Raw genomic sequence first — 27,854 nt, forward strand, 5'->3', positions numbered from 1 at the left:
ACTGCTAACTGATTTTGTAGTGGAATTATATGTATTCACTTCCCATCATAAACTTTTCTATTTACAATGGCTAAAACTAAACAAATGTTGCAGTAAAATACTTGACAGGACGTAACACACAGACTATTGTTCAGTTAATGCCAAAAACAGAACAATTCTCCTGTTTTTAGTAAAAGTATATCTATATAAATTACATTTTTTTTCTTTAACTGCATGTTTTTACTGTGTTTATCCTGTATTGTTGTCAGAATCCAGTCTTACCAAAGATCTTATCTCTCACAGCTTCATACAGGAACCCCAACCCACAATAATTTGATAAGGGTCAAAGTTTACAATGAGCTGCTTCAACCCTTAAGCCCTTAATTGGTCCTGGTCAGTTTAGATCCCATTTATGGACATTATCCTTTCAATGACAAAATACACACAATGGCCCAAATCATCCCTACACAGGCTATACACTCCATTCATCGACCGAGTAACTGAATCCAGAGTCCTGGAGGCATCGAGCCTGGGCAAGCTAGAGGTTTATTAAGGACAAGCATAAACCATGAATGCCCACGAGACAGAGGGTCTTCCTTTGCAAAGCTCCCTGGGCTTCAATCTTCAATGGCGGTTGTGTGGCCTATTGGACCATCCTAAATGGAGGCTAATTAGCAAGACATTATGGTTGCGTCCACCAGCCCAGCAGGACACAGGATAATGTACAGAGACTGATTATTTAACCCCTCAACTGCCATTCTGTGCAAGACACAAAGAGAAGAAGACTTGTTCCCATCGGGAAGGAAGAAAGAATATCTGATCAGTGAATTTTGTTACAGCAGTGGTAGAGACATGATTAAAACAAGAAAAAAATAAAGTTTGGAAAGTTCACAAAAATTTTTGTGAAATGCAATGACAGGAAATGTGTTTCAATTTGCAAACATTAATCGTCTGAAAACTGGAAAACAGACAAGCTGCTGGGAAGATTGTTCGGTTTTCCCCAGGGAAGACCACAGAGTTCTGCATGAGGACTTGTGTGAGTGCCGAAAACTCACTATTGTCCCTGGGGGCCACTAGCAAACACTGGGCTGGGCCTGCCACATGAAGCATTTATGGAGCAATAAATCACAACGGCAGCTTTTCACTTTTTCACTTTTCATGGGAAAGAGGGATTGGTGTGTGTGTGTGTGTGTGTGTGTGCATGTGCGTCTTTGTCCATGTGTGATGGTTAGCGATGGGAGGACTGGCTGTAGTGATAGGGGAGGAGTTTTGGTGTGTGTGTGTGTGTGTGTGTGTGTGTGTGTGTGTGTGTGTGTGTGTGTGTGTGTGTGTGTGTGTGTGTGTGTGTGTGTGTGTGTGTGTGTGTGTGTGTGTGTGTGTGTGTGTGTGTGTGTGTGTGTGGGGGGGTATTTGGGGTGGTACTCTCCCTTGGGATTTGTCCCAAATTTACCCCTGCACCCCACATCCCAGCTTCAGTGGGGGTTATGAGAGAAGGAGCGAGTGAGAGACATTCCTGGGCATAATAAGCCCTGGTGAATGAAGGCTACAGGGGGATCAGACTCTGATCCTGATGAGAAGGAGGCCGCGGATCAGGAGCTGCTCTGAGGCTGCCAGTAACACATTGCCAGGTTTTTACTTCATTAGCGTCATGGAAACCCAACATTCCAGCCTCTTGTTCGGGAGCGGGGACGGGAGTTTCAGGAGCGAGGGTTGGAGGGGGATCCATTATGAAAACATTGTCGGATCATTCACCATCGCGATGACACCTCAATACCAAAACATTCTCTCCGACTCAGACATTTTAATGTTGAATATCACGTTTGTTGATTTAGTCTATGCAGTTTGGAGGCAATGTTCGTGTGCATGTGAGCTGTAGCCATAGCACTACTCTCTAGCTGGGACATCTTTGAATCAGTATTATTCACTTTGTGAAGTTCCCGCACACCTCCTGACCCCCAGGTCACAACAGTGATTTTAAATGTGAAATTATTCCTGTTGGTACCCCACCATAGAAAAGGTCTCTATGCAGGTCAAATGTTAACCTGCAGGGCTGATGCAATGGTCAAGCTTGGTTATTTGCATAACTCTCCAGTTTTTAAAACACAGTACGACATTGTTGGATCTGCTGGTGTCATACAACAGATGTTTTAACAGACTTGGAAACAGCATGTTCTATTCTGACTTGTAATACCTGCAAACCAAAAGGAGTGTTGTTGAACATGCTCTTTTAACGTCCGTTTGCAACTATTGAATGTGAACCTGAGTGTTGTTAAGTCTTGCAGCAGTTAAAGATGCTCAGGCACTAAATTGTGGCACGGCATGCCGGTGTTTCTGGTTAACTATTAACCGTGTTAACTGGTTAGCCAAATGTGTCAATTGTTGTGCGTAAATGGTTGGTTAAATAATACACACAGCTGAGTATGTATTTCAAATTGATTAAAAGTAAAATTGAAGCCTTTTTTTCCCCAACAGCTGCCGTCACTACAAGCAACCACAACGTATTTGACTGAGGGTCACCAGTTAAAACTCACCCGTCAAACCACAACCCCAGCACGGCTAGTGCATTTGGCTGTTCAGACAATGCAGCTACCAGCACTGCTGAAGCTAGTTCATATGAACATTTGAAGACGTTTTATGAACAAACAGATTCTGTCATTCATTTTTGTGGGAAGTGGACAGAGGCAATGACTGGGGGCTGAGGATGGATGGGTAGGTAGGAGGAGGGTCAAAATTGTGAATCTGTGTTTTATATTTGCATGTACAAAGGGTTTTTTGCATTAAGTTTGTATACTGTTAGTTTGTTTAATAGATGTGTCAGCTTGTTTGCATGCAAAGAAAACAGAGACAAAAGGATACTTTGACAATTATTTGTGTCAAAGTATCTTAGACTCAAGCATTTAATGTGAAAAGGTTTGCAATACTTGCAGTAACATTTGCAAAACTTATAGACTACCATATAATAAATGTTTTGTTTTTTAGTTGCGCACTACCATCAATACTTAAAATTGATACTGATGCTTCTCTTTTTTGATGTGCATCATAAGGAAACACTCAGTTTGGGGACTTAGCATCAATGGCTTGACTCTTTGAAGCACAAAACTTCCACTACGGCCTGACACAATATGACTTGGCAACATTCCTTTCGCTCTGGCCCTAGCTATGCTCAGTCATGCATTGCAAATCATGGGAGCAATGTATTATCTATGCTTCAAAACATTTGAGGGAACGGAGGGGTGCTTATTGCCGCAAAGCAAGTGTGAAATCACTAAACATGTCACAACTGGGTCTGCAGAGGTCCGATCAAATGGAAGCAGCTCATGGCAGAGGGGCCTAAATAGGATGTTGGACAGCATAGCCATGACCAACGTCAATCAAAACCTCTCAATGTGTCCTATTGAGTCCGACCACAGCTGGACATTCCAGCTACTCATTCCTAAATAACCAATGAGGGCTCTGTAGTGGCAGTTGTTTCAAAGAAATTGTGCATTCATCAAAAGCTATGGTAAGGTTAGGTTTCAAGGGGCTCCTTTGTGCCTTGGCCCCCTTCTTCAAAAGACAAGCAACCATATGTAGGTCTAATAATCAATCACTGTGTGACTCAGTAACCTTTGTTTTGTTCAAATGGATTCTTCTTTAATTGGCTCAGGTGAAATGCCACATTCTTCACATTACCCTCTCGCCAGGACTGCATCTTTAATAGGGTATTTATGTGTGATGCTAAAAATGACCCTAACGTTTCAATCCAAATTTGAACTATTTGCCCGACTATAAAGGGGTCTTGCAAAATGAGTCCACTTAACCTTTAACACTTGGGCAGGGTCACTGCAATGGGTGGCCCATACATCCCTTGATATCCCCCTCCCCAACATACTTCCTGTGGTCAGTGGCCCTGGTCCACCTCTGTCGACAGACCACCGGCGGTCCACTCTACGGATTAGCAGATTACATGCAGCTGGTAAAAAGGCAGGGAACTGCCTTCCTAGACTTCTATGCTCATACCGAGGCATTCCCCGTTGCTTCACCTTTGAAGCTATTTTTCCCATGACTGCATGCACAAAGAGCTGGCGTTTAGAAAAAAACCCAAGGCTAGACACACTGCACCTTCCACCTTGGTGGGGGGCTTTTATGTTCCCACTCTGCAGGCTACTGCCTTTGTCAGGCTTGTTAGCTGTTAGCTCAGGAAGCCAAAAGTGAATGACAAATTATGCACAATGAAGGCTGAAGATAGGAAATGCCTGATAATAATTAATAGAGGAACACAAGATATTATAACACATTGAAAACTCCATTAATAAAGATCCAATAAGGAACTGACACATATCCTAAAATCCAAGGGTGAACAGATAAAATGTTCCAAGATCTTACTTTAGTCAGCAGAAACGTTTACCCTTGTATACTTCTCTTTTTAGTCGTTCGCATATAAATGAGATACCCAGTGCAGAGTGAAGAATTTGTTTTTCCCCTCTTTCATTTCTCTTTGGAGCTGTCTGTCACAGTGAGGAAAGACAGACAACCTTTTTCTCTGGATATCCCCCCACATCACCACCACCACTGCCAATGTTGATGCAAAGCTCTGAAGGCTGGCATTCCAACTATGCTTTCTTTAAGAGAATCTGCAAATCCCCCCACCGTGCAACCTTGAGCTGGCAGCCAAACTGGTCAGGCATTAGGCTGAAGAGACTACAGTTGCTCCCAAAGCCGTGAAATGCGGGCAAAGGAACATCCGCAGACCAGAGAGGTGGGAGAGCTGTCCACCAAGTACAGAGATAGGCCCCTTTAGCACACCTGTCAAGAAGCAGAACTGGGAGGTGAGGGGGGCCGCGGTTGAGGGACAAACAACAGCATAGAGAAGAGGCCTCGAAATGACACCATTTAGCTTTACTAGCACCCTAATCCTGAGAGAATGGGCTTTGTGTGATAGAAAGCTTGCACAAGAAAGCGTACTCTTATAACTATCAAAGCATTTCATTTGGTAAAATGTTTGAGAATGGAATTGAGATCATGGTTACAATTAACAGCTTGAGCACACACCAGCTTTACATGGGGGGGAGGTATTTAGGCCTGTGGAGGCAATGTTGATCGACACCTGCCAGTTATGGCAAAGGTACTGAACCTCTTATGCCAAGGGGCCTCCTGCATATATGGGCCCCATCTTCATTCATCGCCTGAATTCTGTCCCAGTTTGTGTCTCACAAAAAGACAGTTTTTTTTCTAGGAAGTCAGTTTGGAGAAGCTGATTCAAGAGAGACACACGGGAATAGATACAAAACAATAGATGCAACATTACTTCATAACTCATGGGATCAACATCCACCATCTCACCTGGGTATTTATTATTGCCACCAAGGGGCAGCAACTGATTGTCAGCTGTGCAGCACTAACTGCTTTTACTAAAAGGACAAAAGAGACTAGGGTGGCCCGTATCGAGTAGGTGAGAGATTTTTCTTTACATGTAGGTAAACTAAAACAATTGAAAGAAAATCAGTAAAGTAGCTAACTTCACTGTTAGCTAAAGTAACCACGTGATGGGCCAGTCAAAGTTATTGCTGATTGCAAGCTCAACATTGTTGCTCTGTAAGATAAATAAATAAGTTATAACCAGCAAAAAAATGTGCAAAAGTGCACATCTTCACTCTTAAATCCCGTTTTAGAATCTACAAGACAAATCCAGCCAGCAACGTTACGGTCTTCACAGAAAGTGATACCCAGGAAAAATCAACACAACAGCACATTAACCACACACTTAACATTTGTTGTTATTGTGGATAAATAGATGCACAGCGATGTTAATTGTACATGCAACAAACACTTTCACTTTCTGCTTATTTTAACAGGCTACAAGAAGATAGATTTTCTGTCAAATAAATTCAATTCTACTTAATTTGAACTGTTACTTATGGGATGTGGCCAAATTATTGTTATGGTTGCTTCGGTGGTCAAGTCACCCGTTACGATATTCATGACTATCCCAACACTAGAAACTCACTACGATTAACTTAGATTGTTTTTGTTTTTTATCGTAATCCACAATAAAAATAACAAACCCATGTCCCATCTCGAGCCGTGAGTTAATACACTTAATGCCTGTGCTGTTTAACCTGGCCAAGTGGCTTTCCATGTGATGAGAACAACATGCTACAACCCATTACTTACCTTGATGACATGCTGAAACTGAAATAAGCACCTGTCACCTGCACCATCTAACCACTTCACTATGGCTGACTCTTCTGTACAAAGTCTTCCTTGCAAAGTTGACCCAAACACACAGTTGTTTTTCCTCATGACATAGGGATTTCTGATCTACATCACCTTGGCTGATCTAAGAATGAGTTAGATTTTGCTGCAAGTGCAATGCATGTTTAGTGTCCTCTATCTTATATTGAGAAAAATGCATATATTCTACACAATCCTTATATTCAATCTGATATGGCTAGTTGTTGAGTAACAACAAGAGCAAAAGTACTAGTAGTTTGTTTGTCTTTGTATGATTTATGAATCAAATAATTTAGCTGAGCTTCAGATTGAGATTTGAATTACAAAAAGATACATTTTGTGAGGTTTTCTCTTATCTTATCTTATCTCTTAATGATAAATGAGCTATTGATCACAAACATGGAGGCAAATATTAAAAAGGAATACGAATATTAAAAAGGACTACTAAAAAAAGAATACTATAAAAAGGAACTTATACTAGTTGTATATTCATCACTCACCCCGTGCTTTTCAAGAAAAGAAATGCTGCTCCTCACATGCCTCCACGCTGAACAAAGAATCTGATACAGGAGGATGAATTGGCATGTGAGAAAAACAACTTCTTCAAGAATTCAAGGTAACACAGGGTGAGAAACTGATATACAAAGGATAATTTTGAAGGTGAAGTATTCCTTTAAGGGCATTTCATAAGTTTGCATTCCCACTAGTGGATCTGTCTAAATCAAATGTCATTAGTGGACGAATAATTGCCAGCGCAGATGTTGTATAAAAGTGCAGATGCCAAATTAAAGCTGTCTTGCCTGATTCTAGATGACTTTAATCCAACGCGGGGGTAGAGGCTACAGATTCAGGGGCTACTTAAGCTTATTCAGAGGATAAATTTGCCATCTACGTTTCAAAGCCTTAATCCAAGAAGGGCAAGGGGTTGGTTTCCTGATTACACAACCAATGGCTGTTAGTTGAAACTGCCATAGTGAATAATGAAGAACACTGCAATCTTCAATATCCCTATTACTTCACAGTTGGACTAAAAACCTCAGCTGTGTATATAAGAAGCTTCCAGTACTGAGTCTCTAAAGTACAGCCCCTCATTAGAGCCCACAGTTCTTGGCTTCTTGTGCGTAGTGTGGGAATCCTGAAGCTCTATCTTAGTGTGTGGCAGACATCGACAGCCTCCTGGAACAAAGCTGCTCCAACAAAAACAGTGCCCATAACCATAAATCTTAGCAAAGGGGAGGAAGGAGAGAGACACCCTAACACATGGAGAGGGAGCTCCCTTGGGTTACAACTTGAAAACAACGTACAAATCTTCAAGTGCAGTTGGCCTATTAAACTTGACAAGTCGACATGGTTTTGCCACCTGTATACAGAGGGACAAAACAGCACGCATTGTTCCCCTGCCAGAAGATAGATTTGAAGCTGATGGTGCTCTGTATATGATTGTGTGTCCTCTTTCTTAGGCAGAGGGGATAAATGGACCTGCCATATGTCACAATACTCTGCACTTTAATCCCAAGCGGGACCAATCCAGAGATCTAACCCCAGCACCGCATCAACTAATGCTAAGACAGTAGCTGTGCTTTTAAACAGTGATCACCCAAAACAATTAAGGTAATGTAATAAATCCCGTTAGGATTTATTACAAGGCAGCTTAGATAAGTGTACAGTATGATAAAACCAACTCCCAAACCGTGCATGTAACTTGATCTTCATTAGACGACTTTAAAGTAAGAAAGGCTAGATGTCTTGTGCTTGTGATAATTTACAGTGGCTTTAAATATGGCCACAGTAAAATAACCATAAAAGGAACTTTTTGGAGGAAAGAAGAAGCTTGCAATGCTTTTCAGTGGATCCCAGACCCAGTGGGATAGACTGTCTAAACAGAGCACAGTTACCGCCATTAAGAGGGTCTGGTATGGTTTGTGAAAAGCCCAAGTAGGGCTAATTTTAGGCTGGAATTTCACAAGGGGTGATTTAGAATACAAATCGCTCAAATAGCATTTAGGCTTTCTCTGAGGACCCAGAGCACAATCTCTTTCCCACAAAGCTTTAGCATCATGGCAGAAAACTCAACAGGCTTCCAAATGGAGAAAATAATTTATTTTCCCACATCTTTGCAGCATATTTCAATTAAAGGAACAGCAATGAAGCCGTAATGTAACTCCATAACTCTGAGATATGAAGATAAAGTAGTAACTCTAAAACGGTTTTGGCTCTATGCCTCAAAATTGTACCTGTAATGAGTGGTCAGGTGCATTACAGTGCATTATCAAAACATTACACAACACCTGCGGAACATTTTTAGAAGGGACTTGTTAATCATTACAACCCAGAACCGTGTATTCAGTGTAAGGAGAGTCTAATGCCATACTGTTTAACTGAGGACACTTATGACTCAGTGCTGCTTATGACTTCAAATAAAACACACAGCTGACATAAGGGGGCATGACTCATAGACCCAGAGAAGTCATACATTAACACTTACCAATTAGAACGGTGAGTAATGATGATGGAGCTATGACAAAACCTTGCTTTCATAAAAAAAATCCAAAGCCATGGGAGAACACCTGGGATTGCACAATATTTAGGATGTGCACTGGTACGATGACCTCGTGGAACTGAGCGGAGTCCAGTGGCAGCAACCAGGTTTGGGTGTTTTTCACGCATGCACTACATTAAAAACTGACTTGGATTCAAACAAATAATGGATGAATACATGATTTTACGACAAATCAATGTCACACTGACAGCGTTTGTTTCAAGCAACAAGTCTGTTTGTTCTGTAGGTATGCAGGTTATGTGAGGAGATATGACGAGGACATGACACAAGTTTGACTGTGTATCAAGTTTTCCCAGAGATTTGTAATGTTATTTATTGTGGTGACAATGTGTAAGTGCAAAAGCAAACAACACAAGAGAAAAACAGACTGTGGACTGGCATTTGGGCTGCTCCAGGTCTACTGAAAAGGGTACAGCATTAAGTTATCAAAGTGAAAAACCCAACAAGAATCCCATGCATCTGCGCTGTTTCAACATACAGTAAGATCAGTGTTCTTTGATTACAATACAACAGATCTTGATACTGAAAAGATTTAGATCATTGTAAACATAAAGTGAAGCAGCAAAATTAAAAAAGCTTTCCAGGGACACCATGTTCTCGGCTTCACTGAGTCAACAGCTTGCTGGTGCTGTTTTCATTCTTAAGCAGCTGACGCACAAATTTGGCAGCATCGGAGCATAAGAAAACACTGATGACACACCTGTCCCAGTCAGGCAGACAGCCACAACAATGCACCTTCACACCTAAAATAGATGATGACATGCACAACAATCTGCTGCAGAGCTCCTGCAAAACACAGCAACTCGGACAAGCAGCACCCATTTGTTTTTTTTACGCCAAGGTGTGTCAAACTGATCCTGTTAAGGGTCGCTGTGGCTGCACGTTTTCATTCCAACCAAGCAAGAACACACCTGACTCGACTTACTCAATCATCTGAATGCCTTCACACAGTTGATTTGTTCAGGATCAGTGTTCTTGCTTGCTTTTTGCTAACCCTATGATGGATAGTTTCAGGGGACCCATCCACCGACAAACACAACGGCTTCAGGAGTCACCTCCTCAGCTCATCTGGTCTCCAAATGTCCTCGGTGACCCCAGTTAAGACCACTCTTTGAAATGATAATCTCCTTCAATCACTGACATGTCCTTCACAAGTGGCCACTGGACAAGGCCACGACCTTTAGGAAGGACGCAAGTACAGTGGCAATGCACTGACCTGACAACAATAAAGGGTCCGTAACAATTTATTCTCACGCCTGCTAAAAAAAAAGAAAACTTTAAAAATTCAGCCATGCGTCATGGCCTGGATTACAAGTACCATTTATGGTTGATGTGCATTGCTAGAAAAATAAACATTTTTTTTTTATAAACAAAACAATCTTAAAAAGGAATTGGCTGAAGAAAACCCCCTCTGAGACCAATCCCACCGGCCACAGCTATTCTTAACTTGGGAAAGTATCATTTCTGCAAAAGCTGCCAGTTAGCAGCACCGTGCTAGTCTGCAGATGGCTCCTAGGACAATGGGTGTCAGACTCACATCGTTGACTGTGAATGCAGGCACTGTTGAGAGGGCTGCAAGGCTGTAAACTCAATATTGCTCTTGACTATTGGCCCTGCGTGATAAAAAAAAGGGGGAGGGTTAACGTAGGATTCAGTGAGTGGCCATGCAAGGTAATGAGATGTTTGAACTACTGCAGAGACAATATGGCCATAAATTAGAGGGGGATTTAAATCACATCCAATCAGAGCACAAGCCAGTGACTCCCAACAATCTGCTAGTAAGCAGAGAGTAAAGAGTAAGGTTGTCCCAATACCAGAATTTAAAACGCCGATACAATACTATTATTATATTATAGTAAATATACTCTAGATCTCTTTCGATACCACGGCAAAAAGAAATAAAAAGTCTTTGATTAATTGTTAATTGTATTAACCTAGACACACACCAACACACAGCTCATTTTCTGTGTAGCCTTGGGTTAAAAAAATCTGATTGCAGATCTGCCTTTTTATAGCTTCAGGACACAATGGTCCCTTTGCTACTTTCAGGTTTGTTTTCTACATCGTGATCAGCCTATTTCCCCAAATCTGCCCTTTCCTGTATTTAGCCTAAATAAGCCCTCTAATGGGAACACTTTGCCTTACAATCATTTGTTGGCATCTCAGTGACCACATTTGCATAATTGTGCTTGTGCTTACTCGACCTTCAAATTATGTGCAGTTACACCAGCAGCAGAGTGAGCCGACAGTTGCTGAATTATGTTTGTCATACGCTTATTTTCAAACCCATTTAAGGTGAGATGTTCTTAAGCTCTCACTCAGTCACTCAGTCTGTCACAAGTGCAATTGTTACTTGGAGAGAACCTAGATTATGAACCGGTTTCTTATTGACATCCTGAAAGGGCAAAATGTCTAGTATGACAGCTATGCAACCTTGGCACACAGCGAGAACCTGTGTGTGCATGCTGTGTGTTTAATCTGCTATTAAACAGAATTAAAACTGTATCTGTGGTTGCTAAAGTTTGACAAGATGGGGAGCAATCACAGCTCAAAGTATGTCTCTTATTTAAACCAAGCCTTCTTCTGTTCCACAAAGCTGCAGATGTCAATCTCTCGCACATGATGATTTACTGCTTTGATCCTTGGCATGCTGACAGGTCACTGAAAAGTCTCTCAAGCTTAAAAAGGTGCCTGCCTGCAGGTCCTACTCTTTGTAATGCCGACATGTCCAGCCAGGTCAAGCACCTTTACTGACCTCTCCAGACAAAAAACAAAGCCTGGGGTTCTTTTTTTTCCCAGGGCTTGGATGTCGTGGCACAGTGCTGATAGGAGAATAAAGCAAACCACCACCACAACAACAATCACCACCTCAGCACCTCCATCTCAACCCTAACAAATCTGGGTTTGATCCAAAAGCCAACGCTGTGCATACCAAGTCAGGAATGTAATAACCGCCCACGCAAATATAAACAGCCACACAGACAGGATTAAGTCTCTAAACGTCACTATGGTTGGGAAATTATTTATTTCAGCCTACTAATTACTGGCTTAGACGGCGTTTTGTTCTGTCTAAAAATCCTGGGTTTCAAACGTTCCTGCTGGAATACTACTTTTGTTTAATGTGATTACAAAGCATGCAAACATGCATAAACTGAGTGTTTAAGCCATCAGACTTCTGTACGGTTGTGAGGTCACAACTATAGAAAGTGACGGTACGGTGTCGCAGTCCCCAGGTGCAATGACAGCGCAGAGACACAGAGAGCGGACTGGGCTTTTTCAGAAGGGGGTCTTAAAGAGACAGGCGCTAAAACGTGCGTCTCAGACAGAGGGTGAATACAGGTATATTCAAACAGACAGGAAGAGGATAAACATGTAAACATGTTCTAGTAAAACCCAAGTCTGAACCTGAGAATGAGCAGAATATGGGACCCTTAAAAGAGAGAACATGGGGTTTTATTTCTTTATCATATCATGCCAAAATGTTTTATCAGATTAATTTACTCTGATGTCAAAATGGCAGATTAGCAACCTTACCTTTACTTGAAAGCTAACCTGAATATTGAGAATCTTTACTGTGGAGTCATTTATTAAATCCTTTAATAATAGTTTTAAAACAAGTAGTGGATGTTTGTATTGGTTTTACTGAACAGAAACAAGTCAGGCAGGGAAACAAACTAAAAGTGAGATAAGGGCGGTTGACTGACCGAGCAGCCAAGGCCGCGGCGGGACAAATCAGGTAGATAGACCCGGGCCTGTGTACATTGTGGTGAAAGCAACAGTGTGTACCCAAGAGTTGACAGACACCTGTGTCCCGTTAGAAATCCCTCCGGCTGTGCTTACACTACTCCCCCCTACCCCCTCCTCGACACAGCCACAAGTTCAAATTTTACATAGGGGTTACACATCTTATTTGTGAGCCAATGGTTATAATTACAAAAGCAGAGAGGGCAGGGCACACTGATGTGTTCATGTCACCACACGTAACAGGAAACAAGATGTTAGAACGTGTTAATACCTGGAGGCACTCGTGAAACTTTTCAAAGCCCACATCCATGTCAGGTTACAAAGACCCTTTGAAAATAGCAGCAGTTAGTATTTCAATCTATTAGTGTGAATAGAACTGATTATGCCGGAAGTGAGACACTAAAAATGACAATAAACAGTGTGTGTTTTGTCATATTTCCCTTAATGCCAGCGTTTACTCTTTCTAAACTTACCTTTGGAGTTGAAAACTTCTTTGAGTTGTAGAAGCACATCAGCAAACTTGCGCACATCGCTGACCAGCTGCATGATATAGACGGGGTCTGAGGCCGGGATATCCGGGCTGTCCGAGCTCACCGAGCCACCCTTGGAGACCCTGCCCGGCACACAGGGGCCCACGCTGGCGGGGTTAGCTGAACCCAAACTGGAGCTGGAGAATCGGGAGATGCCTAGAGAGAGTCTGGTTCCTCCACCAGTGTTGCTGCTGCTGCTGCTGCTGCTGCCGCCGCCGCCACCACCACCACCGCCTCCTGATCCTCCACCAGAACTCTGGCGCAGCATGGCAGCCAGCATGTCTGATTGGTCCAGTGGCCCTTGGGCCGGGTGACTGTTATCCCGCAGTTCAGCTCCGTTCTCAGACCCGGCACTGCACCACAGCAGAGATGAAGGACTCTGCCAAAGAGAGAGGAGACTCTTAATCCTGACAAGAACCATTTGGTATACCCTTACTGACAGAACACTATCACATGGGTTGTTTCTGTTGTTCATGACAATATTCAACATTTTGAATATCCCCCTTTAAATAACAATAATGATGAATCTGCAGAGAGTTTAAATGTGTTAATCGGAAGAAAATGAGGTGTGTAGGTGGAGAGAATAGTGAGTATAGTGAGAATCCTGAATAGTGCTGCTGTATGTCTGCTATATTTCACAAGTTTACTGTTTCAATCTCTGCATTCTTGATGTTTGAACAATGTTGATACCTATTACAACCCAAAATATAATCTGCTGTTATCCTACATCAGTTACACTATGCCCAAGACTGGGCATGAAACATAAAAAGTGCCTACATAGTGTATTAAATCAGTAGGTACTTCACACTAACCATATATAGCCTGCTCTGTGTAAGGTTAGGTTAGGACTACCCACAAATAACACATAGACAACTATGCAAACCTATTCTGCAGTAGCCTGCACTTTAAATCGATAATATTTCAAACATAAAAACAAACATTTAAAGGCAAAATCAAAGTATCTACATCTTGCATGTTCCCACCTACATACACACTGCGCCGAAACGCAGTGCACAGGTAAAACACGACACTACGGGTTAAAGGTCCTAAAATGTGTTGATTTCTCGCTTATTTCTTCATAAAAACAGGGCGGATTCAATCCTTATTAAGGCAGTGGGGTCACTAAGGTTGGCTGGTAAATTCGGCATCCATAAAATCTACCAAACAACCCTTTTTGTCATAAAATATCGACTTTTACTGCCAGTTCTGACTGCGAGATTTGACTCTACGAACCGTCTGAACTTTCCTAACTTTGAGGGTTTTGTGGACGCGACAAATGCTTCGTGTGCTGAAGTTACTCAGAGAGGGAAAGGAAAGTTTCAAAGGCAAAAACTAATGTTATCAGAAAGTATTACACACCTGCCGTCGGATCCTGAAACATTTCAGCCGTAAGAAAATCCCGAAGCGGAAAAAGTAACCGGCGGTTTGTCTCGACAAAGACAAATGAACCCGCAACCGCCGTCCCTCTGTTTCACAGCCGTGTCCCTGAAGCCCTCACCGTCTGCTCCGAGCTCCGCAGCCTCCTCTCTCCATGTGATGTCGGTTGTGACTTGTGTTGGGAGTGTGTGTGTGTCTGTGTATGTGTGTGTGTCTGTGTCTGTGTATGTATGTGTGTGTGTGTGCGTGTGTTGTCCTCCCCTAACAACAGGTGTATGGAGTTAAAGTGTCGAGAAAACCGTAATAAACCGTTCAACCGCCGGTTATCCCTTTCAAAATAAAATCCCCTGGATAGAAATTCACAACTTGCTGCATGTCAATATGTTGTTGTTGTTGTTGTTGTTTTATTCACGAAAATCCAAACACAGAATATATGGCTATTTTGAATTTGTAAATAAATAATAAATAATAGAACATGATGGATCTAATAATAATAATAATAAACTGTATTAATAGAGCACCTTTCATACAAACATGCAGCTCAGAGTGCTTCACATTAAAAGCACAACATGCATAAAAGTGCATAAAAAGTACAATATTAATAAAACAGAAGAACAAACAATTCAATTCTTAAAAAAGGAAAGAGATAAGAAACTCATTGCGCAAATCATATGATAAAACAGAGAAACATGGATTTAAAAAAGCCCATTAAAGGAATGCAATGTCCTGAAAAATGGAGGGATGAGTTGTTTAAGACATGGTGTGGGATGGTGTTAAAGGGTTAAAAAGATGTGTTTTTAACAGTTTTTATTCTTTTTTCAGGATATATATCTGCATATGTCCTAAAATTATATGGACAACATAAAAACGCAACGCAATTTCAGAGTGAACACATAATATATTTACTTCCGGTGTTATTCTGATGGACTTGATTTTATTGTATCCTGTGAAACTTTGAAAGGCAACAGACTTGATAAGAGTTCAATAATAATAATTATAATGAGATGCATTCAGTAGCCTGCTCACTTCCTTCACCTTACAGAGACAGAGACACATTGCACTGCTGATACAGAGGCAGCACACACTTTATTAGGTTTGCCTTGGTTGTAAATCCCTGCAGCTTTTACAGAGGCCTGCTTGAACAGCAAGTCTGTGTCACAGCCTCATTGCACCTCTCTACAGTTTGCATTATGTGTCTTTGGAGCAGGACATTTTTGGACATGGGGACATTCTCCTGAGAAACACACACAGATCTCTATCGTCATACCAAAAAAGAGGGGTTTATCTTACAGCGACATAACTGCACTGTCACTTTACATAGGTGTGTGTATGTTAATATGCCTCTACTGTATACGGTTATAAAAAGTAAACGATTATTATTATTATTATTAATATTATTATTATTTTGAGCTTGTATATTTTAATGCTTGTAAAATTTTCAGTGTACATTTGTGGTGTCCTCTTCAAGTTTATTTGCACTATTTGATCTATGTATGCATATATTATTATTATTATCATTATTATTATTTTGCACGGAAAGCATGGTGGGGGCGGTTGGGGGGAAAGAAAATAAGAAAAACTCGGTATGTTGAATATCTGTGACCAATTCTAATTTTCTCTAATAAAAACCTATGATAAAAACATGTTAAAAAAAACACAGTGGACATTATGACATCTGGGGTTGAATTAATATAGAGCAGCCAAATAAGACATGCTTATTATAAGTCATGCGGGAATATTGATATTTTACTATAAATAAGGCATAGTTGTGCTTGGGATGTAATGCTATGAGATATATATATATACTGTATACAGAGGCGGATTAATGCACAGGCTGGCCTAAGCTGCAGCCTAGGGAGCCCAGGTGTGCAGGGGCCCCGGATTGGCCAAACTATTTTATTTAAAATTTACTACACAAAAAATAAGTCGCTGATTGGATAGATATGGGACACATTTAGCGGCTTAATGTCAAAAAATGTGATAGCGGAGCGCCAAAAAGAAAAGCACAACGACTGAAAGAACAGAGAAACCAATATCTATTAAATAAAATCCCTAAACTGACAGGATTTGTCAAAGTTGCAGACTCTTCTTTTGTTCTAGCGAGGGTTTCTGATAAAGCGTTATTAATAATAATGTGGGGGCCCAAACAAACAATAGCCGAGGGCCCAGGACCACCTTAATCCGCCACTGATATATGTATATGTATATCTTTTTTTAACTAGTGTGAATCTGAATGATATTCTTTCTCGTTTCTCTTCCTCAAATCTCTTTTGTATTTCTTAATAAATATTTTTTATAAAACATTTTGCACTCACACACACAGTACTTCCCAGACTGCACGAGCATCATCAGTGTAAACTCATGCGTGCCCAGCGCCATCCAGTGGCCAAAGTAAAGAACTGCATGCGATTAAATTCATTAAACTAGCATCAATGCAACCGTGTTACAGCACTTCCGGTACATATTTTCAAAATACAGTGAACATACGAAAGTAATAGGATGCGAACTAATAAATTATATTAAAAACATGTATTGTAAATTATTATAGTAATGTTATTAATAGTTCTCAGAGTGTAGGCTATTAAGGTTTTGCCTTTTATCAAACAATTTAAATCAATATACTAACAATCAAATCAATAAACAATATATATGAAATATATGTGTGTAGTTATACACTATGACAGCGAGGGCAGTCTGCATTCATGATTATAAATGATTGTATGTCTCTGATCAGACATAAGCGTTAAAGTAGAGTAATCCTCTTTGAGCAGACGTCATCCGGGCTTTTATTTTGAAATGGGTGTATCCTGTTCTGCGTGGTCATTTGAGATTGAATGGCTGTGCCCCGGCATGTCTTGTAGTGTGTTGTTTAGCTAACGTCAGTTCTCTGATAGTGAGAAAGTCATGTGTCTAATGTGAAGCTAATGTGAAGCTAATGTGATGCTAGTGTGATGCTAATGTTGTGCTAACGTGATGCTAATGCCAGTTTAGATCTAGATCCGCTCTGCAGTTATGTCTTCAGACAGCACCGCTGCAGGAGGCGTTCAGGGACTTCTTCTGAGACTTCACAAGTCACTTTCGGACGAGGACAGACGAGCTGCAGCTTTACAATGTCACGATATTGTCGGTGACTTGGTACAGGAGTGCATGCTAACCCCAACCGAGAATGAACTTGGTAAGACAGTGAAGTCCATTAAATCCTTTATAAAGTATACGCGCCAAACCCCATCAACAATTTAAAGTGAAGTGTGCTTCTGTTGTTGACGAGCGATAAACACCGTGAAGGAAAACGTGTTCATGGGTGTAGTTGAAGATACTCATCAATTCGTCATGCAGAAATTATTTCAACAATTTCCCAATTTCAGTTTTTTTAATTTTGTACCTGGCTCTTCCGCCTAAACCCACTGGTGGGCGGTAACGCGCAGTATGAACACAATGTGAACACCACTGCACTGACAATAAGCTTGCAGCTACCGTAACTCCACTAGAAGTGTGCACTATTAATGTTAGTAAAACAATCTCCAAGCTTCCAAGTCATTCGTTATTAAAAGACTTGAGAGTGGATTTGCAAGAGAGGGTTCAGAAGTCTGCATGTTGTTGCTCCCACCACAGCTTCTCTGCATGGTACCTTTCTCCTCAGGGGGACTCTTTAGTTCATACCTTGTGCAACACATATTATGGTGGTATTCTCATTTTACATGCACAACCTGTGACCCTGGGCTCCTCTGTTTCTGGGCTCCACTATCAGCATCCTGGCATCTGAGTTGCTCCCTGTTTTTCTAGTCTAATGTACGTATGAACGCTGAAACACAGCTCTTCCAAAACCCCATCCTGCCCTGCATTTAACTTCGATCCAAATGGAGTGGTCTTCCCAATATCTGAATTATAATTTTAGGTTAGCATAGTTATAGCACAATAGTAACACAGTTTGTGTTTAGTCTTAGGAGGCAGTAGCAAAGGGTCGACGATGGGGACTTTAAAATTGCTCAGATGTATTCTTATTTAAAATTGAATGGTGCTCTTTATTTGTTTATTTGATTATTTAAAGGTTTCATCCTTCAACTGATGCCATGGCAGTCAGTTTAACTTCCACACTTTCATACGAACATACAAATATGTGCACATACACAACTCATATGAAGAGAGGCATGAGTTTTACCAAGTTAGCCCTTGGTCTAGGTACCACAATATGACCCTTATCGGTAAATCTGGAGTTGTGATTGTGTGTATTCGGTCGAATAGTGTGACAATGTGCAGAGTTCAGTGTTGGTATTGTGAGACACAAAGGTGGCATGAAATATGACAAATATTAACATTTTCCTTCTGATTCCATCTTCATCTTGAAGCTTTACAGACATCCTTATTGTTCTCAAAAGACTATGGACTGCTCATCTTCCTCAGGAAGTCCCTTGGATCAGATGAGGTAGGTGTCAATAAAAAGCAATAATGTCGAACACTGGAAAGTTCTCTGTTGACAGAAACTTCTGCTCTCCAGCTCAGAGACACCAGAGTTGAGATCTTGGGTTTTTTGGAGAAGTTCTTGGACGGGGTCTCACCGAGAGTCTCAGGTTGGGAGAAGACCTACGCCATTGACATCAGAGTAAGTCTCCCGTTTAGAAACACATTTATTTATTTTTTACAGTGTCAGATGTCAAAAGTTTCATTTTACAGGTAATGTTTGGCCTCATCTTCTTTTAACATGTGTGCATGTGCATGACAAAGACAGGGAAAGCTTCGCTGTCTTTACACATCAAAGTAAAGTCATTTAATGTCCGACTACTGGTCCTGACACTAAGCGTCCTCCGTGTCTACCCATTTATATCAGTAATTACAAACATCTCTCAGTATAACACCAGACAATTGAACCAAACTTGCATGTGAAATGTTTTTTTCTTTTTTTTTGTGCAGGACACATGCATGGCTGTGTATACAAAGGACAAATTAGCCAAGTGCAGAACTCCGGTGCTGGAGCTCCTCATCAAGGTTGGTTTCTCTTGGCATCCGGTGTTTTTTCTTTGATATGAGCAGAGTGTGCAAGAGATCAACATGAACTGCATTTAGACCAAAGAAAGAGATCCACTGTTGACAAAAGTCCTTATTCATATGGTCTTGTGAGTGTCTATATTTGTGAATATGGACTTTATTCTGGTTCGATCTTGTTCTTTTAAATACTCTTCACAGGTTCTCCAAAAAACAAAGGCTTCCACCGTGGCTTCAGACCTTCGAATCTGTGACATATTCAACAGATATTACGGTGAACTCTGTCAAAAGAGCAAACTACCAGATTCTGGTAAGTCTTACTTTGATGCCTGAACCTAAGGCTTGGTTTAACGCTGTAATACTTTCTACAGGCAACAGATTTATAGATTACATACACATCGTTTTAATCTTTTGTAATAGTCCTCGGCAAAATCTATGAGTTGCTGGGAGTTCTTGGAGAGGTTCACCCCAGTGAGATGGTCAACAACTCTGACAAACTCTACAAAGCCTTTCTAGGAGAGCTAAAAGAGCAGGTATGTTTACAGATCATGTGGTACTGACACAGGAAAAGAAGAAGAGAAAATCATGATGCATTGTATGGGCGGTGCTAAGTGTCCGGGCAAAATGACTATCCTTTACAGAGTGTATATAAAGATGGTAGACTCACTGTACGAAAGTGATGCCAAAATATCCTGTATACAGTCGCCGCCATGTTGTTATTTTGGAGCCAGAGTTTGCGCAGTAGAGATCGGGCGTTAAAGCTGCTTCATCAAAGTCCCGCCCCACCGATAGCAAGTCAATCGCAGCTGTCAATCATGACATTTCACCCTGTTTTTATAGAATCAAATGACTAAAACCAAAGTCATCAGAAAAATGAACACCTGAACAGACATTAGCGTAATAAGAACTACCCAAAATGACAGAAATCATCTTTTGGAAAAAAAATGGGTTTGATGTGTACTTTAATTTTTTTATTTGGACCATGTCCCTAGCCCCGTGAGAACATCCTGATCTTGCGAGCTCCATTGTATTTTACTCGCAGATCAGTCTAGTAGCGTGTGGCAGAGAAAATTTGGAGAAGTTAGCCAAGCGAACGAACCAATCAATGTAAACAACATGGCGGCTTCCATGAGATGAGCGAAGCTATTGAGCAAGCCGCTCGCTAACGCCTTTTTCTCGTGGATCCTTTTGTTGGAACATGGACCGAACTCCTGAAATTGCTCATAAATTTGCATTACACAAACGGCAACTATCTTTTACAACATGTTGTTTACATTCTGAGCTTTGCCTCACTGCTGGTAGCACATGATACACTTAGTTGATCTGATTGGTTGATTTGGCCCGTACATTGGTGATAGACAGATCATTTGTCCAATCAGCAACCAGTATTTTCGCCCTTCCCCAAAGATCTCCAAAAGAGAGTTCCCAGATGAGTATGCAGACCAAATGCCAGTTATGCAATCCATCTGGCGGAGTCAGGTGACCATGTTCATCCGCTGACATGAAGGGGGCGGGACTTATAACCTATACTGCAGCCTACCATCAGGGGGCGAGAGAGATGATTTGGCTTAATTTATGGGAGCTGTCAAGCCGTCCTTCTTTATGTACAGTTTATGGTGTGTGTATTCATTTGTGGCTATTATGACTTGGAGTGTCTGTTTGCACCTGTGTGTTAATAGCCTCACTGCAGCAATTCGGCTATTTACACCCGACCCCTCTCCTTCCACCTTTCAGTAGTATAAAGAGCAAAAAAGTACACGATAATGGAAAGTAACTAAAGGTGATGTTTTTGTTTCAGATGACCTCTTCAACAAAGGAACCTAAACTTTTTGTTGTAGCTGGATGTTTGAGAGGACTCACTGCTCTAATGGTCAACTTCACTAAAACCATGGAAGAAGGTGTGTGTCTGTCCATCCGTATTCTCTGCTGTATCATTTTACTTCACATTAATGACAAAAATCTCAATGCTCTTTCGATTATTCGTGCATGATTAGTGTGTTTCTGACTTGCAGACCCAGTTACTTCTAAGGACATTTTTCAATATGCCCTGAAGTCAATCACCCCCCAGGTACATGTCATTTTCTCAGCTATCTCACAATCCTCTACTTTGCTGTTGGTACACATGTATTCTGTAGAGCTGGGTATCAAACCTTGACACTTTTCTGGTATCAAATCATGACATGTGTCGGCAGCAACGACTAAAACTGTCACTAGGTGGTCATCAATACTGTTTAGTGCTCTTTTTATGCAGCATATGTTATCACATGTACCCTAATGTTTGTGCATAATGTGTCATGGCCGGCTGTATCTCCTGTATCTCCTCCTCCTATGACTCCTGTGATCTCTTGCTTTCCTATTCTTGTTGTAGATGGAAATGAGTCGCTATGCTGTCACATTTGGTAAGCCCTGCCTTTTGCTCCATAGCAACATGAAGATAAAACTCCTTGAAAACTAACACCTCTCTGACTCTTTCTTAAACAGCCGGGCTCAGATTAATTGGCAGACATGCATCCCAGTTCAGCAGCTGCCTTATGGACCACTACAGAGCTTTGTTCGAGGTCATGTCTAAGCTCTGTGGACACATCAACGCAGAGATGAAGAAGACGAGTTACTACGCACTTGAAGCCTTTCTCAAACAGGTAAAAAAACTTTTTCCGCACAGGCACACAACACATGTAAACAACTAGACAGGTTAGCGCTATCATAAAAATGTAACTTTTCAGCTATATCTATATGATTCAACAAAATAAAATAATAAAATATAAAAAGGTGTGATGGGGCCAGGAAAGGGAGCTGTTTGACTGTGTTTGCTGGCATGCGTGTGTGTGTGTGTATATATATATATATATATATATATATATATATATATATATATATATATAAGGAGATAAGATGAGTTGGAAAGACAAAGATGCATGTATGACTCATAATGTGTAACAGGATTAAGATCACTTCACTGTATTAATATAGCCATTGTTGGGGGAGGGGGTGTATTTCATTGTGATACATTTAATAAAACTGCTTTTTGTACACTATTTGTCACTTTGTCATGATGCTAACTAAATTGAAGATTCAAAATATTTCTAAAATTATTCCGACACCACTGCAGTACATTCATTTATTTTGTTGATCATCTTAAGGTTGCAATGCTGGTGGCAGAGAATATCGAGGAGCACAAAAGCAAGTTGAAGTTCTTCATGCAGAAGTTCTGCAGCATCATTAAGACCATGGACTCAACGTATAAGGAACTGTCCATTGCCATAAGAGGATATGGATTCTTTGCAGCCGTATGTTTTAAATGTCTTTGTTTGCTTTAATTACTGCTGTGAAAGCCAAAACAGTCAATCAGTTGTTTGTTATCAGTGCATAAGTTATGTTAAAGGTCCCTTATGTCCATTTTCAGCTTCATACTTTGGGTTTCTACTAGAACATGTTGACATGCTTTTATGTTAAACTATATTTTTCTCATACTGTCCGTCTGAAACGCTCTGTTTTAGCATCTGTCTCTTAAAGACCCCCTCCTGACAAAGCCCAGTCTGTTCTGATTGGTCAGTGTTTCCGGATTTTCTTCATCTGTGCTCTCTGTGTCTCTGCACCGTCACTGCAGCCGGGGAATGACTGTAACAGCACTGAAGCAGCACTTTCTACCTATATATAGTAAAGTTGTGACATCACAACTGTACAGAAGTCCTGACAGTTTGTTTAAATGCACAGTTTCTGAATACAGGCTGTGTGTTTTGATACTTTCACAGTATTTATTTAGCACGTCGACCTGCTTCATAATCAAAAAGGACATGGAAATCTCAGTTTTTACAATATGGGACCTTTAGACTTATGTCTTTTGTTGTCCATGTGCAATCTAGCCTTCTTATTCCAATTATTATTTTGCTGTAGCCATGCAAGAAAGTTTGCCCACAAGACGTGGACTTGATGTACACAGAGCTGATTCAGCGCTGTAAGCAGATGTACCTGACTGAGTCTGATGGGGAGGACGACAGCTTTTACCAGCTGCCCAGCTTCCTGGACTCTATAGCTAGTGTCCTGATTCACCTGGACAAGGTCAGTATGACAAGCTTCGTGTGTGTGTATGTATCTATATACACCATTATATCCTACAGTGGCAAGAAAGACCAATCTCACCCTAATGATTGTGTAACTTGAATTTCTCCGTTATGTCCATGGTCTCAGATTCCCGAGGTGTATACACCACTACTGGAGCGTCTCCTTGTGGTGCAGATTGACAGCTTCCCCCAGTACAGCGAGAGAATGCAGACCGCTTGTTGCAGGTCCATCCTGAAGGTGCTGGTGGCCATGGCCTCAAAAGGACCCGTCCTGTGGAGTTTTATCAGCTCTGTGGGTACGTCGATCTGATCTTGAGCACTCTGTACCTAAAGGCCATTGTGATATTTTGAAATCAAGTATGGCTCTTTATTAGATAATGTTTTTAGCTGCATGTTGGTAAGATGTGTTTAAGTTTAAGAAGTTTTATTATGGAAATAATGTGTATTAACTGGTTTACTGTGAAATGTTTTCATTGCTGAAGAATTGATTCATCGCAGATATGAGAGAAGAGACTGTAATAGTGGTGAAGGGACCCTTAGATACAGAAAACAATTAGATAAACCCTGTTTTTATGTTAGGCATGCATGAGATCTCTGTTTAAACACTCACTTGTGCTTATTTTCAGTGCACCAGGGCTTGATCCGGGTCTGTTCAAAACCCCTCATGCTTTCTGAGGTCAGGCACATTTCTTTTTCAGATTTTGTCGTCATAAATTAATTGACACGCGTGTATACGTATAGCTGATGTACATGCTGATAGAAGAAGGATGCCTTTTATTCTTTTCTCTCTCAGGAGAAAGACCACGGTCGCTCGGAGACCTCTGAAGTTCGTACTGGAAAGTGGAAAGTTCCATCGAGTCAGAATTATATCCCCTTGTTTAAAAGCCTCCTGGACTGTGACCAGCTGAAGGTACAGCTGCGTTCTTTTTTTAAGTTTTGTTATTTTGAGAAATGAAGCTTAGCCTTAACTTATTTCAGCAGTATTAGTTGGTATTCTATTATATAACATAATTTAGCTACTCATTGCGCTGTTGATGAGTGAATGTGAGTTTGAATGATTAGATTAGACCCCGTCTTGCATGGCAGCCTCTGCCATGAGTGCATGAATGTGTGTGTGAAAGGGTGAACGTGGCTAGTGTGAAAGCACCTTGAGTGATCAGAACACTAGAAAAGCACTGTATAAGTACAAGTCCATGTTCTATAAGAACTTCCAGGACATTTTATTTTGATTGTGTCGTCCTCTGCAGGACTCAGGATTTTTGGATGGAGCTTTTGAAAGTCAGAACGCTGCTCTCTTGTCTTTGAGCCGTCTGCTTTACGACGAGACAGTGAAATCGATTCTCCGAATAGTGGAAAAACTGGACCTGTCTGTGCAGAAAGTGACAACGGGAGAAGAGGTGAGGTCTCCCTCCCATGTGCCACTTTGATATACTTCACTGATATTCATAAAAGGTTGCTGACATGTGCACAGGTTAAAAACAACGTCCGGCACACCGTCTGTTGTACACCATTGGCTATTGTACAAGATCTGTTGATATTCATTCAGTCGTTACAATTATGTCCTAGACACTTTTTTTTAAGTGAGTAAGAACATTCTTTCAGATGATATGAGGCTGTAAAAGCTTTTGTAGGATTGCTTTTGACATTATCAGTTTAAACTAAATAACTAAATAATTCAGTTGTTGTTGAAAAGCCTTTCTGTCCGTTGAATCTTAATCCGCAGCATTTGTCTCCCTGTCTCTCAGGCTCCGGATGATGCGGCCCATGCGCTTCCCTCCTCCGACCCTACAGCACATCTGTTACCCAATAAGATCAAAGACTTCACTGCCTTTATCAACCTGGTTGACTTCTGCAGGTATTGGAGACAACACATAAGGGGGATCTTTTAAACATTATAATGGTCTTAAGAAAGTGTCACATTTAACCCTGATTGTTATCATTCCTAAACTGAACGTACTCGTTTTCCACCACATTTACCGTTCATTTAAGACCTCAGTCTCAGGTGAACACTCTTCTTCTTCTTTTTTCAGCGAGCTGTTGCTGAATAAACATATGGAGTATTTTCAGTCCTGGATGTATCCCTTAAGCCATGAACTTATCCTCCACTCCATACGAAATCCACTTGTCAGTGGCTTTTACAAGCTGCTGTCTGTCACTATGAAAATTGCCAAGAGAATCAAGTACTACCAGGTAATATTTCCTTTAGTGCAAAGCATCTTTTGTCATCCCATTTGTTGTTTCCAATTCCTATCCCTAGTTACTTGTATCACTTGCATGTATTAACATGAGGGACATTACTACTTTTCCTTGGTTTTTGAACAGGGCGTTGTCCCGAGAAGCTCTTCATCCCCCCAGAGTGACACAGTAAAAAGTGCTTGTTTTGCACTCTTCTCTAAGTTTGGAAAAGAGGTAACGTCTATTTACAATATTTCCTGGGGATGCTGGAACAAAATTGAAGCATTACAGAGGGACTTAATATGCAGGAGATGCAAGTGACATGTGGTTTCCCACCAGGTTTGTGTGAGAATGAAGCAGTACAAAGATGAGCTGCTGGCATCCTGCTTGAATTTTGTCCTCTCGCTGCATCACAGCATCGTAGCTCTGGATATCAAGGCCTACAGTCCTGCTCTGGAGGTGGGAGCCCTTTATTTGTTTCATTATTTTTTTGAACTAGATAAGGTTGGATGAGCTTAAAACATAAAATGCAGATGTAGAGTAAGGGGTTCAGCGTTCAGAGTCGCTCATGCATCATCTAATCTAAAATCTAAATAATATCCAGTTTATAATGAATTGCAATGAACACATAATGGGAGGGGTGGTGCTGAGAAAGATGGGATACTTACATTCATCTGACAGGTGTGTGTGTGTGTGTTTGTGTGACATCCAGGCGGCTCTGAAGTTGGGTCTGAGCCACGTTCCTTTAGCCAACGTAGCCTTGGATGCCCTGGAGGACTGGTCCTCGTACATTCCTCTGGAGACTATGCAGCACTGCTACACCAACATCCTCCCTCTTCTGGATGGATACCTGAAAACCACCTCCACCAACAGTAAGCTCATATTAGTATTGGGGGGAAAAGCCAAGCACTTCTGTTACCTTTTAGATGATTTCGGTTTAGTTCGTGAAGATATCAGTCTCACAAAAGTTCTAACTCACATGCTGTCCACTGCAGACAAAGACGACAGCAACTGGGAGGTGATGTCTTCTTTGTCTTCAAGAAGTGACAGAGGATACAGCCGAGTGATGACGAGGCTCCTGAAACAATCTAACCAGCTCACCATGGTACTGGATGGGAAAGTGGGAAGATGTCTTTCAGTGTTGTGGGAGCAATTTGATTTTTGTGTAACATCTTACTCTGGTTTCAGATCAGTTATATTTTTCTTATCTATTATTTTAATATCTATTATTTTTATTTGAATCTCTTATAAAGCTGAATGACTTCAGGACATATGCTAATGAACTAGGACTGGGCAATATGGACAAACTCTTTTATCTCAATATAAGTCATCTCATATCTCAATAATGTTTTCTGGTAATTCACAAATAGTCTATATTAAATAACCATATGGTAAAGCCTATTTTGGTTGAAATACTGTGAATAAAATACATGAGAAATGAAAAGTATGAAAATATTTTCTATTTCTATTAAGAACTTTAGTGTAAAATAAACAATTTAAGTGAATTTATAGAGAATAAATAAATACTTTTCCAGCTATACACTGACCGTGTTTACATTTATGCACACAAACTGTGTGATGTAAAAAAAAACGCGCAACTTTTTGGAGAAGTTTGAGTTTGATCTGCGCAGCTTGATATTTTCGGACGGCATAAGTGCATATCACGATATCTCAATAAATAATTTAATCACGATAGATTCCATTGAAAGACTATAAATGATTATATTGAATTATTGGCACTCACTGTAATTGTACAGCTCAGAGTGCAGTTGCTTTATATTCCTGAATGACTGAATCGTATGTGGATGTAGGAAGATGCTCCTCTCGTGGCGGTGAGGCTCAGGGTGGTGAAGTTGCTCGGTCACCTGGGAGGAAAGCTGAACAGGAACCTTGTAACTGGTAAGGATTTCCATAACCATCCTGCTGTCTCATTCTGCTTCACACTGACACAGGGTGGTGGTTTGAGAACACTTGACACATGACCACGAATAGAGAAATTTGCTGTTGCTGTTGATCATATGTCTATTTTTTTCTCATGTAGTGGTCTCATCAGAGGAAACGATGAAGAAGTTTGTGGCCTGGGATTCTGAGAAAAGGCTCAGCTTTGCGGTGCCTTTCGCCGATATGAAGCCGGTCATCTTCCTCGACCCGTTTCTGCCTCACATCAGTGAACTGGCTCTGTCCACAAGTGACAGACAGACCAAAGTATGTCCTCTAACAATAAAGAGTTTCCAC

General features: G+C 41.0%; 2 protein-coding genes across 2 annotated transcripts in view; one reads left to right on the forward strand and one right to left on the reverse strand.

Moving 5' to 3' along the window:
* Nucleotides 1-14,577, reverse strand: part of arhgap29a (Rho GTPase activating protein 29a) — a 36,740-nt gene extending 22,163 nt beyond the window's left edge. The window contains exons 1-2 of the mRNA XM_083935683.1: nucleotides 14,386-14,577; nucleotides 12,970-13,405 (exon numbers count right to left, since the gene is read on the reverse strand). Of these exons, the coding sequence (XP_083791809.1) occupies nucleotides 12,970-13,306 (337 nt within the window). The 5' untranslated portion in view covers nucleotides 13,307-13,405; nucleotides 14,386-14,577. The remainder of the gene's footprint in view (nucleotides 1-12,969; nucleotides 13,406-14,385) is intronic.
* Nucleotides 14,578-17,321: 2,744 nt separating this feature from the next.
* Nucleotides 17,322-27,854, forward strand: part of prkdc (protein kinase, DNA-activated, catalytic subunit) — a 43,575-nt gene continuing 33,042 nt past the window's right edge. The window contains exons 1-24 of the mRNA XM_083936604.1: nucleotides 17,322-17,578; nucleotides 18,750-18,826; nucleotides 18,899-19,003; nucleotides 19,312-19,386; nucleotides 19,585-19,693; nucleotides 19,804-19,916; nucleotides 21,182-21,281; nucleotides 21,396-21,451; nucleotides 21,752-21,782; nucleotides 21,865-22,022; nucleotides 22,524-22,670; nucleotides 23,278-23,442; nucleotides 23,572-23,740; nucleotides 24,071-24,120; nucleotides 24,238-24,354; nucleotides 24,692-24,841; nucleotides 25,190-25,299; nucleotides 25,475-25,634; nucleotides 25,767-25,853; nucleotides 25,959-26,078; nucleotides 26,332-26,491; nucleotides 26,615-26,724; nucleotides 27,431-27,518; nucleotides 27,661-27,824. Coding sequence (XP_083792730.1) covers nucleotides 17,416-17,578; nucleotides 18,750-18,826; nucleotides 18,899-19,003; nucleotides 19,312-19,386; nucleotides 19,585-19,693; nucleotides 19,804-19,916; nucleotides 21,182-21,281; nucleotides 21,396-21,451; nucleotides 21,752-21,782; nucleotides 21,865-22,022; nucleotides 22,524-22,670; nucleotides 23,278-23,442; nucleotides 23,572-23,740; nucleotides 24,071-24,120; nucleotides 24,238-24,354; nucleotides 24,692-24,841; nucleotides 25,190-25,299; nucleotides 25,475-25,634; nucleotides 25,767-25,853; nucleotides 25,959-26,078; nucleotides 26,332-26,491; nucleotides 26,615-26,724; nucleotides 27,431-27,518; nucleotides 27,661-27,824 — 2,784 coding nt within the window. The 5' untranslated portion in view covers nucleotides 17,322-17,415. The remainder of the gene's footprint in view (nucleotides 17,579-18,749; nucleotides 18,827-18,898; nucleotides 19,004-19,311; nucleotides 19,387-19,584; nucleotides 19,694-19,803; nucleotides 19,917-21,181; nucleotides 21,282-21,395; nucleotides 21,452-21,751; nucleotides 21,783-21,864; nucleotides 22,023-22,523; nucleotides 22,671-23,277; nucleotides 23,443-23,571; nucleotides 23,741-24,070; nucleotides 24,121-24,237; nucleotides 24,355-24,691; nucleotides 24,842-25,189; nucleotides 25,300-25,474; nucleotides 25,635-25,766; nucleotides 25,854-25,958; nucleotides 26,079-26,331; nucleotides 26,492-26,614; nucleotides 26,725-27,430; nucleotides 27,519-27,660; nucleotides 27,825-27,854) is intronic.

The sequence above is a fragment of the Echiichthys vipera genome (assembly GCF_963691815.1).
Source record: "Echiichthys vipera genome assembly, chromosome: 21".
Taxonomy (NCBI): Eukaryota; Metazoa; Chordata; class Actinopteri; order Perciformes; family Trachinidae; genus Echiichthys; species Echiichthys vipera.